The 11454-nt window shown below is 33.2% G+C and overlaps 2 protein-coding genes across 2 annotated transcripts; both read left to right on the forward strand.

Moving 5' to 3' along the window:
* Positions 1 to 118: 118 nt before the first annotated feature.
* Positions 119 to 5765, forward strand: LOC101496982 (protein XAP5 CIRCADIAN TIMEKEEPER). The gene is made up of 13 exons (XM_004503306.4): positions 119 to 250; positions 859 to 928; positions 2370 to 2589; positions 2685 to 2750; positions 2849 to 3032; positions 3251 to 3335; positions 3438 to 3514; positions 3705 to 3766; positions 3866 to 3997; positions 4113 to 4166; positions 4917 to 4982; positions 5149 to 5223; positions 5463 to 5765. Exons 3-13 carry the CDS (start codon positions 2419 to 2421, stop codon positions 5511 to 5513), a joined length of 1023 nt encoding a protein of 340 aa, XP_004503363.1. The 5' UTR covers positions 119 to 250; positions 859 to 928; positions 2370 to 2418; the 3' UTR covers positions 5514 to 5765.
* Positions 5766 to 7467: 1702 nt separating this feature from the next.
* Positions 7468 to 11019, forward strand: LOC101497310 (ubiquitin-conjugating enzyme E2 variant 1B-like). The gene is made up of 5 exons (XM_004503307.4): positions 7468 to 7630; positions 8919 to 9058; positions 9648 to 9773; positions 9849 to 9975; positions 10734 to 11019. The coding sequence occupies exons 1-5, from the start codon at positions 7603 to 7605 to the stop codon at positions 10790 to 10792; spliced, it is 480 nt and encodes a 159-aa protein (XP_004503364.1). The 5' UTR covers positions 7468 to 7602; the 3' UTR covers positions 10793 to 11019.
* The last annotated feature ends 435 nt before the right edge of the window (positions 11020 to 11454 follow it).

Genomic DNA, 11454 nt, shown 5'->3' on the forward strand with positions numbered 1-11454 from the left:
TTCAATTATGACAAAATTTAAGAATTTTTGAAAAAGATTTGAGAAGGAGAAGAAAAGCTTAATTTTTCATTCGGGCCAGTTTAGACCGTTTGGACCCAACAAGAAATGAAGGCCCAAAAATGAAAAATAACAAACACAAGTAGTTTTACAATGAACCCACCTCTCTCTCTCTCTCTCTCTCTCTCTCTCTCTCTCTCTCTCTTCGATTTCGTAAGCCTTCTCCCTGAAGCGGCCACAACCAACACAGCTGGTTCGTTCTATGCGTTGCTATTCATTTGATTTCCACTTCCAACTTGATTGGAAATTTATGAATCAATTTGTTGAGAAAAATCTCTGTTTAAAGCTCTAAATATGTTTATTTCGAATATCTTCAGACCTCGATAGTTTTTGATTTTTTTTTCTGGTGCAATTAATTTACTAAGCTTCTTTATGAATTCATTATTTTTACTCTAACTATTGAGATTTTCAGTGAGTAAGACATGATTATTATTTGTTGTGTGTTAAAATTCAATTCGTACCAATTTGTACGAATAAGTGTTTTGTTTCGTTTAGTTTTCATAAACAACATGAAAGTGCACATTTAAGAACCCTAATCCCTTATTCAGTTTACTTCATTCACGATTTTTAACTCAAAAACTCGGAATCGATTGAACTGTTGTTCACTACTTGCTTCAATGTCAGTATATATCAATTTTAAATTATTGTTCATACAATTTCACATTATTATTTTTCTGCTATTTGCTACTTTGGGTTTAATCACAAGTTGTTTTTTTTTTTCACAACGATTCTGTTATGCAATTTTAGTTGATTGATTATGTGAGATTGAATCATAAGTAAAATACCTGTGTGATATTTCAGTTTTAAGAGCAAAGGCATATTTGAAGAGAGTACGTCAAATAAGATACCAAGGAGCTTGTCTAGAATTTCGGTAATATTCAGTTTCTTTACTTCTTTTTATGATCTCTGTTTACAAACATAATGTCATTGATTTATCATTTTTGTTGATTTTGGTTTAGCATCTTTGAGTTCATTTCTTGGTTTTGCTTCTGTTTTTAGATTTGTTGTTGTTGATATACGATGGTCTATGAGTGTGATAAATTCTGTAAATGTTATATTAAGTGGGGGTTTTCTCTGCTATAAAGTTTAAGATGTTTCAAGTTGGTTTTTTTTACTGGATTTGCATTCTGAACATTGGTTGTTGTTGTTTCTGTGTAAATAAACAGCCTCGTGTTTTCCCCCTTATTCTAATATAGCAGATAGTTTAGATGGGGTTTGCCTCTCGAAGTTAAAGAATAAAGAGGAGCATGTGAGTGAACAAGTTTAGCAAGTGAAATAATATGTCTCAAAGTAGAAACTCAAATTTAAAAAGCAACCTCAAATCAAAATCCATTGTAACCATGCAACGAACAACACCAATGCCTAAAACAAGTATTAGATATTTTTGTTTCTGTACATTTTCCCGTAAACTACAAGGTAATACATACTTAAAGTCGTTGAAACCTTAATTCCCAAATTGGATTAGCTTCTATACTATGAAGGCTTCTCAACTAAATATAGGAAAATCGAGAATGTAATCAATGTATAGTGATTTGTTTCTTAACTAATGAAAAGGCTCTTAAGATTAAGACATTGACATTCTGTTGTTTTCTCTTGGCAAGTTTCTTATATGCTCATGTTACTCTATTCATTGTTCCCCAATAGTCATTTAACTGAAAAATTATCTTATAGTACCTTTCGAGCAAGTTCCTCAAATCACTGGTCCACATTTTCTCAAGTTTTGGCACTACACTAAAAAAAATCCCAACTCTTTGGCAAGACCTAAACCCTCTTTCTTTTCACAGCCTTTTCTGAATCCTTAAATAGATGTTTAAACCATTGAAGACATTATTGAACAAAATACAAAAAGATTGGAACTAGAAATTCAGAGAATGGTATGTTTTAAAAGTTAATTTTACATAAAAATTACCAGAAAACTACGTGGGGGATAATAGGAAAAAGAATTACTTGAAAACTAAGGAAATAGACCAATTGTTAATATTTTAAACTTTGGCGTATGAACCCCCGAAGCAACCACATGTTCTTCTTGTAAATTTGTAAATCTGGGAGGTTTGAACTATGTAAAAATAAAAACTTCTAGAAAACATTGTTGCTCAATAAACCTTATTGCAGACACAGACAATATACCTAACTTTGACTATATAAAAAATAACTTAGCTTTCTGATACCTCTGCTACTCGCCGTGTCTAATCTAAAATTCAAACACACCCTTGCACCTTTTGGCCCTGACCCTTGTGGAATAGGGTTGAGTTGGGTGGACAATCCCATATTCACAACTGAAACACTCACTATCTCCTTCTTCACAATCACAGACAGCAGGTTGCATATTTTTAAACTGAAGAGAAAAAGAGAGAAAGAGTGATGTCGGGTATGGGAGACGGATATGTGGGCACTGCCCAAGATGCAGTTCGGATCCGACGGCTAGAGAAACAGAGAGAAGCTGAACGTCGGAAAATTCAAGAGCTGAAAACCAAGTCTGCCTCTTCCAATGGCCAACCCGGTCTCCTCCAATTCGGCTCCAGCACTTCCGAGGTACCATTTCAATTTGATTTCTTTTTCTTCTTTCAATTTTATTTTATTACAACCCCTAAATAATTAATCCTCCCATTTCAATTTCATCGTTTCAGATTCTTGAGACTGCTTTTAAGAAAGAAACTGTTGGTCTCGTCACCCGAGAACAGTATGTTGAGAAGGTATTGTCCTTTTTCATCATCTTATTATTATCCCTAACCCGTTAAATTCATTTATATGTTCATACTAATGGGTTAATATTCTGAATTTGAATATGCAGAGGGTAAATATTCAGAGTAAACTTGAGGAGGAAGAGAAGGAGAAGCTTCAGAAACAGCTTCAAGAGGAAGAGGAGCTTCAATTACAAAAACGCAAAAAGAGGAAGGTCAAGGGCAATTCGAGACTATCATTTTCCGAGGATATTGACAATGATGCTCAGGAGGAGGAGGAGCAGCCACATCACAGTAAGTAACTGCTTTTTACTTCTCTGGTCGCTTACCTTTCATTTCATATAATATAATTGCTCTTTGAATTGAACATTATAGCTTTTATTCATTCATTTATTATTATTTTGCGACTTGCGTGTAATGACATGTTGTTAATTGCTAGACTGTTTTAATATTATGGAATTGTGAATGAACGATCATTGATAAATGAAATGATGTTGCTATTGTGCGGATAGGTAATAATATGGAAACAAATGGAGGAGTAAGGTGTAGTAAGCTTGGTAAAGATCCCACTGTTGAAACTAGCTTTCTACCTGACAGGTGCGCCGCCTCTCTTCTATCTTCAATACCCATTTTTCCTTTATTTGTTTTTTGTTTGTTTCTCTAACGTTTGGGCATAGGAGTGCTGAGGATTTTGTTCAGTGAGCGGGAGGCAGAGGAGCAAGCTGAACGTGAAAGGCTTCGCAGACAGTGGCTCCGTGAGCAGGACCAAATTCGAAGTAATTGTTTCTTCTTTTTATAATAGTTCTTAATTTCTTTCAACCCTTTCAAAAAAATTTATTCGGTTGAAAAGCTTAGCTTGTGGAATGTGATTGCTTAGGGAAGAAAATAAGTGTAATTGCGTCCTTTACATGCTTAATTGCCTCTTAACTCTTGTTCATTTGTGAATATATTGTTCCTGGCCTTCAGACGAGCCTCTTCAAATCACATACAGCTATTGGGATGGAACTGGCCACAGGCGTGCGATCCAGGTAAGTGGAGGTCATGTGCTTCAACTAACTTTCTAAGTCCTCAGCTTGCATTTGCCATATTATATTACATCTTGGTGTCTTTGTCATTTTGTAATTCAGGTACGCAAGGGCGACAGCATTGGAGAGTTTCTTCGAGCAGTCCAACAGCAGCTAGCTCCTGAATTTCGAGAGATTCGAACAACCTCAGTAGAAAATTTGCTTTATGTGAAAGAAGACCTTATCATTCCTCATGTACGAACACAAAAATTGTTTATAATTTCAGCAAGTCTGTGTACAACATTGTTTGTGCATGTGCACATGTGCCAAATATTATTTACTTATTTACCCGTTTCCATGCATATTACAGCAACACAGCTTCTATGAGCTAATTGTGAACAAAGCTAGGGGCAAAAGTGGACCAGTATGTTTCTATTATCCTTTTTTCTTGAATTTATTGTGTTTATTTTCTGGAAGCAACACACACATGTATTTTATTCCTTTTGACAACATACAGTTAACTCTCTCAGTCCTTAATCATTGTATTTGTAATTTTTGGCTTCCCTAAGAAAAAATTCCTAGTTCTGCCCTGTTAATGGTTTCTTAAAAACACACATTCAAAACTGTACTAAAGGCATGGAAAAGATGTTATCAACTACTGGGACGATTAAATAAATAAGAGAACAGTAACAAATGAGAAATCTTATATAAAGTGGGGCAAATGCCTACTTCGTTAATTAAATTGTTGGGATTACAGGTAAGAGGGTAATTGTTGAATGATAATGCATTTCAGTAATGAACTAATTCTTCATTGTTTAAAAGAGAAAATTAAGTTCTTTTGACCAGCAGAAATTCCTCTTCTGTCTGGGCAAGATTCTTTAACATACTAGTTTTAGATATAAATTGATCCAAGGAGGAATTGTTTTGATACGAAGACATTGAGTCAAAATATGAGCAAGATTTTTTTCTTTTGTGATAACACACTTGGTTTTGGTCAGTAGTCTATCTATATTGCTTTAGTTCTTACATGGTTGCTGCTTAAAAGTTACATTTTCCTGCAGTATCCCTTAGCCATTAATATTGTTACCATGCCTTCATAAACTTGAAAGTGTTTGCTGATTATCCTGTAATGATTTGCAGTTTCGTCATTACTTACTATTTTTGATATATACAGCTTTTTCATTTTGATGTGCATGAAGATGTACGTACAATTGCTGATGCCACCATAGAGAAGGATGAGGTACATCTTCTACCCAGTCATTTCCGTTACTGTATTGAAATTTTAAGTTTTCAAGATAGTGAGAACAAGACAAATGCCTGTGTTTGCCTTTAGGTGTTCTTGTAAACTTGTCTTTAAACTTCTTCTCTTAATTACCTTACTCGGGTATTCGTATCTCAATCAACAGTCTCATGCTGGAAAAGTTGTAGAAAGGCACTGGTATGAGAAGAACAAGCATATATTTCCTGCTTCAAGATGGGAGGTACTCCCTTTCTTTCTTCCCCTCTTCTGTGACTGCATAGTTCATACGCTGGTCTTCATATTCTTCTGCCTCAGAGTTTAGTGCATTTGTACATGTTTTAGATAAATCCCCATCACTATAGAATCTTCTGAACTGGCATATTCATTATAACAATCTGCTCAAATTGTTATATGATAATGTGATGCATAGCAGCTTAATACACAGCCACCGATTCTGATTATTTTCATTGTCAATTGCAGATCTATGATCCAACAAGGAAATGGGAACGATATACTATCCATGGGGATTGAACTTGGCTGCCAAATAATTTTACTTGGATTTGCTGCTTTTGAGCTGATTATGCCTCAGTTCTGTTAGTGTTGGTAATATAATTAGTAATTCCAGTGTTTGGAATGGGTGGTCTTTATTGCTATAATTCATTGCAGAAACTTGGACAATTAGTCAGATTTATTTTACATTACAGTGGAAATCTGACAGGCTGGGCATCTAAAGTTTGTAATCTTTTTGATTTACTGAAAGGTTTAAGAGTTACCTGCTGGCAACTTCTTTCGTTCTGATTGCCTTTTAGATTTGATATTATTTCCTTAGTTACAGAACTGGTTCCACCTTTAGTATGAGCGTTTGATAGTCCATCCCATCTCAACTACTCTTTAATTTAATAAAGCATATTACGAAGGGACAATAAAAAAAGTATATTTTCTACATTATGTAATTAAATGAGTTGCAGCAGAAAACATTGGCTTGTGCTGTGATGTACTAGTAGACAAAATTGAATGTCTATAACCGTCCAATAGGGTATCTCATAGTTGAATAATGAGCTATGTACTGAAAATCTCTTAGAAAACTGGATTTTTTTTTCCATTTCAACTTTTCAAAGACATTTTTAATTTTGCAGCTAAAATTTTGTTTATATAATCACTTTTTCTTGTTTAATTCATGTAATGTAACAATCGTCCTTGTATCGGACGTAATTAATAAATTTCAAAGATGAACATTAAATAAATGTAAAAGATAAACGTACATATATCGGAGATGTATTCATAGTGACAAAAGACATTTTTCTTATTGTATAACTTTCTTCAATATTCTTTACTTTTGTAATGAATTTTTGGCTTCTTGTTGCCGTACTTGGCATAAACTTCGCAATTGCAGCTGTAATTTTTTGATTGAATCATTTATTTTACTATTCAAAAAGAAGAAAAAAACGAGAATTTTTTTCAAATGAAGAGATATAACACTTTATCCTCTCACGAAGAAATCCATCTCCAAAACTAACAAACATCCGACAGTTGCTTTATTCATTAGTCACGATCTTATATAGATGCCACCACATGTTACATGTTGGATATCCAATTTGAGCCACTTACAATAATTTGGCCAAGCCTAGTTGAAAATTCAGTGCACATAGACAAACACATCGATTTCCCAAGTCAATAATATTTTTTCGGGGAAATATATTTACTTCAATTACTAAAATCTCTTTAAATTACACTCGTACTCTTTTACTTTTACTTCTTCACTTGTATTTATTAAAAAATATCCGCATATAATATTTTTTTTCCGTCAACACTTATTTCTCTATTTGTCATTTATAAAAAAAACATCAGAATTCACATTGTGGTTGTCTACTAATAATTATATTTTTTAGTCTTAGTTACAGGTTTGATTTTTCTATTATTATTATTAATTTTCGAAAATAGTCCCCTATTTTAAAAGTTTACAATTTTGATATATTTTTAGATTTTGAAACTAAAAAAATACGATTTGACATATTTTAAATAACGTGACGTATAATTCTATGATATAAAACCATCTAGATATTTTAATTATTCATATATCGTTAACTAAATTAAAAAAATAAAAAATTTATAAAGTTGAAATCTAACTTTTTACAGCGTTTTATTTAAATTTCAATAGAAACTAACATTGTGAAGCACAACATTATAAAAATCAAAAGTAGAAGAAAAAAAAATCTTAAAAAGAAATTTTATAGGAATTGAAATATAATTAATTTTTGTTATAGTAACTATATTTTTAAAAAAGCTTCATTTGAAATCGTTAAAACGCATTTATTGAAGCAATAATTAATAACGCATAATTAAGCCAAATTTGTAAATTAGCATCTATCTCTTGAACGCAACGTAGAGTTTAGTTGTTGAATTAGTTTAACCCATTTAGTAAGCTCTACACTGTGCTTTCTCTCTCGTTACGTGTATATTAAATACTAAACAGAAACTTTTTGGACTTAAAGCCACACTCATTATTATATTATTACGATCACGCCTTCATCTTTATCTTTTCTCTCTCTACCTCTCTGCCTAACTCTCACTTTCTCTCTCTACAATTCCAAAACCCTAGACCTTCCGATTCACTGTCACAATGGGTTCCGAAGGTTCCACCGTCGTTGGTAATTTATCTAACACCTTCACTTCAATATTCATTTCCTATTATCTCTTGTTCTTCCTCTTTCTACTGTTTCAGATATTTTTTTTGTTTTTTGATTTTGTTTTCGCTGTGATTGCTTGTCTATTGCTGCTCCTCTGATTCTCTGATTGATTTTCAGTTGTTGTGGATATATAATCTAGAATTTCTAACTTCAATTTATTTGTGTTGAAACTCGTCAAGGGTTCGTTTCTAACTTCAATTTCTTTGTATATGATTATATATATAATTTTGTTTCAATTGGAGCTGTAATACTATGAAATACTCGTTATCTGAGCTATTTCTGTAATAAACGTTACAGTGAAAGGGGAAAAACTTTGAATGGAAAGAGTTTGTGATATGAACTTTGGATTTTCTCTGTTTTTCTCTTCTTCAATGTTGTTTTTGCTGAGATTGTAATTCTGTGCAGTTCTTCTTGCTCAGTTTACTTACTGTAGAAACTTTAGGTAGCAGGTTATGTTTCTTTAACTGCATCTTGGTGTATTTTTGTCCAATCCTTTAACCGTGCCACTGATTTTCCGATTGTTCCTTCCTAACATTTTACTAGAGTGGACTCATTTTGCATACATGGTTAGGAAACAATTTAACTGCATAAAGATTGATAGAGTGGGAGGAAAGATTGGACAGACAAAGTTTTAGTGTAGTGTATTTCTCTCACTATTTTTTCGTTATAAGAAATTGTTTTATAAATTATGAACTCGCTGTATCAATCTCTTTTGGAGGCGTGGTGATAAGGACTTTAGGGATTATGACAGTTTGTTAATGGTCAGGACTCAGGAGTAGGATGTTCTAGGATGGATCATGTAGTGTACTAAGAAATATGTCGTAACTTGCATGGTCTGTGAAGGAGGTTTGATTAGGCAAGCCCTGAGAAATACACTTTCTTTGCACACTTGTATGGTTGGTTCATTTCCCAAAATGTCAGCACCTTTTTTTTATGAAGTGATTAGTTTATGAGGCAATCAGATTGATTTTTGAGGAATTGAGTCAATTTAAAGAGTGTGTGACTGTGTTTAAGAATGTGATTTTCTATACATGAAGATACTATAATCAATAAACTTAAAAATGTGATCAAATATCTATGCAACAATTTTTTTAATGCAACTTAATACGTGCAATGTGATTTTCATATCCCCTCTTTTGTCAATGTAACCTATCATTGACTACATTCATCTGATATTGTAACTGTTCTATTGCACACATAGATTTGTAATTTTAACTTATCTTGTTAAAATTTTGGTCTATCAATGCAGTTCCTAGGAATTTCAGATTATTGGAGGAGCTTGAGCGAGGTGAGAAGGGAATTGGAGATGGGACTGTTAGCTATGGAATGGATGATGCTGATGATATATTCATGCAGTCATGGACTGGGACTATTATTGGCCCTCCTGGTGTAAGCTATTCTGTTCTTTGCTCTCTGTTTCATCAAATGCATTCAATACCTATTTGCAAGATTGCAGAATTTATTATTTTTTTGTAAGATATGTATGGTTTTACAGTTCTCTTTTTTGCTTGTCTATTTTGATCAACAATGCACATTATCCTTGCCAACTTATTCCGGCAAATTTGGTGTTTGCAAATTGCATGTCTTGTTTTTTGTTGAAACAACTTTTTATTTTGATCAGAATTAGGGGTCTGTGATGTGTGGATTATTGGGAGTTTATTGTATTACTTTGGAAACTAAATGGTTATGGAACATATTAATTTTGTGCTTGCTTTTAAAGTAAACTTTCATATGTCTCCTAGTATTTTGGTGCCAACATGATTGAAAATTTATATTTTTTTGTTCCTGAGAAATTGAATTCTATTTACTTTTTCCTAGATCTTTATTTTACATAATTGCTTTATCAACTTTAGTTTTTTCCCCCTTAATGCCACAAACAGGATGCATGTGCCGCTCTCTAGTTGTTAAGTGAAATTAATATTTGTTAAACTTCATTTTGACTTGTGGAATTTTGCTGTTTATTTTGTTCTTTTACCAGACTGTTCATGAAGGTCGTATCTACCAGTTGAAATTGTTTTGTGGCAAGGATTATCCAGACAATCCACCATCTGTTAGATTCCAGACAAGGATTAACATGACTTGCGTCAACCAAGAATCTGGAATGGTAGGTAACTTTTTTATCAAGGATTCCTTGCACCATAGCAATTGAATATGAACTGATAAATTTCTAAATTACCAGGTTGAGCCACATTTGTTTCCCATGCTTTCTAATTGGAAAAGAGAGTCTACAATGGAAGATATTTTGTTGCAATTGAAGAAAGAAATGATGTCTCCACAAAACAGGAAGCTAGCTCAACCTCCTGAAGGTGTGTCAATATTATTTTTGATGGTTACTATTTGTTAGTGTTTTTATAATTTTTTCCTCCATGATAGCAATTACTATAGGCACCTAGCTTACTGTCAATTATTTGTGAGCTAGTTAGCTTTAGTTCAGCAAGCAGTCTTAATTATTTGCGATCTTGCCACTCCTTTCTGATCCTACATATTTACTTAGGTAGGATCTTCAGATCCTAGTTGCGATCTTGAGTGTTATGATCTTGCCACCCTGCCCCCCCACCTGTTCTTGATCAAAATCTCGATCTTGACAACTTTGATTTTAAGAATTGAATCTTGTATAAGTATTTTATATCTGATTTATATTTTAAATATATTTGAGCTACAAATTATAAATTGTGGCTTATAGCTGTTACTAATCTGTAACTGTAATTAATCTATTAATTTACCAAAGTAATTTTCTTTACACCATCAAACTATATATTGCCATATCAGTGAAGGAGTTACCAAAAATGAGATGGCAAACTCAGTGCACTCCAGACAGAAGGATCAAGTTAAAACTCTAGAGAAGTTGAACTTTTTAAGAGTGTTCCAACATATCACTGAATGGTAGTGTAATATAACTTGGTTGACTGGATCAATATAATCTGCTCTTTTAGCTTGTGCTGACTAGATTGTAAGCTACGGTGACATAACACTGGTGGAAATAGTATACTGGTTGTTAGGTTTGCATTTTCCTTATGAATCTTATGTGTTATGAGAAAGCTAATTGACCATATATGACTTCTAGGCAATGAAGATGGAAGAATTGACCAAAAGGGGCTGGTGCTGAGATGTTGTATCGTGTAATTCCGGTGAGAATCCCAGAAAAATAATGTAAATAATTATATTGAATAGATAATCCGGGTTCATGGGTTAATGCATTTATAAATGTAATTATTCACCATTGCGTTTGTAACCTGGAGCATCAAAGAGTGACTTCCTATCCTTGAATTTTTATTGTGAATTATGTTGAAACTGCTCTTACTGCAGACTCTAATTTGGCAGTTGGAACCTTGTACTTTGGTTTTTATGTATTCATTTGTGTAGCTGTGATCCGCATGCATACTTTCTTCCAGAAATTATGGATGCATCCATTTGGTTGTTAAATTGTTTATCTTACCCTGTTTCCAAAATCTCAAGAATGCTTTGAGGACATTGATTTCTACTTTATTTTTATAAACTTATGTGTTGTATTATTATTATTATTATTGAATCTGGAACTAGGATATTAGGATGTCCGTTACAGACTAATACAATTCAAGCCAGATGAACTTAATTTTGGAAACAAATTCTGGCAGAGTTTGTCTTCTCCGTGCAGGAGACCTGAATCTGAAGATTTCATTTAGAGGAGCCGAGTTGTCAGTTGGGATTGTTAACAGGTGGTGGTTGCATTTATGAGAAAAAATTCCAAGAACAAACAAAATTAAGCATTGGATTTTAAAACATACATGTTAAGTGGGAGGAGTTTG

The sequence above is a fragment of the Cicer arietinum genome, chromosome 6 (assembly GCF_000331145.2).
Source record: "Cicer arietinum cultivar CDC Frontier isolate Library 1 chromosome 6, Cicar.CDCFrontier_v2.0, whole genome shotgun sequence".
Taxonomy (NCBI): domain Eukaryota; kingdom Viridiplantae; phylum Streptophyta; class Magnoliopsida; order Fabales; family Fabaceae; genus Cicer; species Cicer arietinum.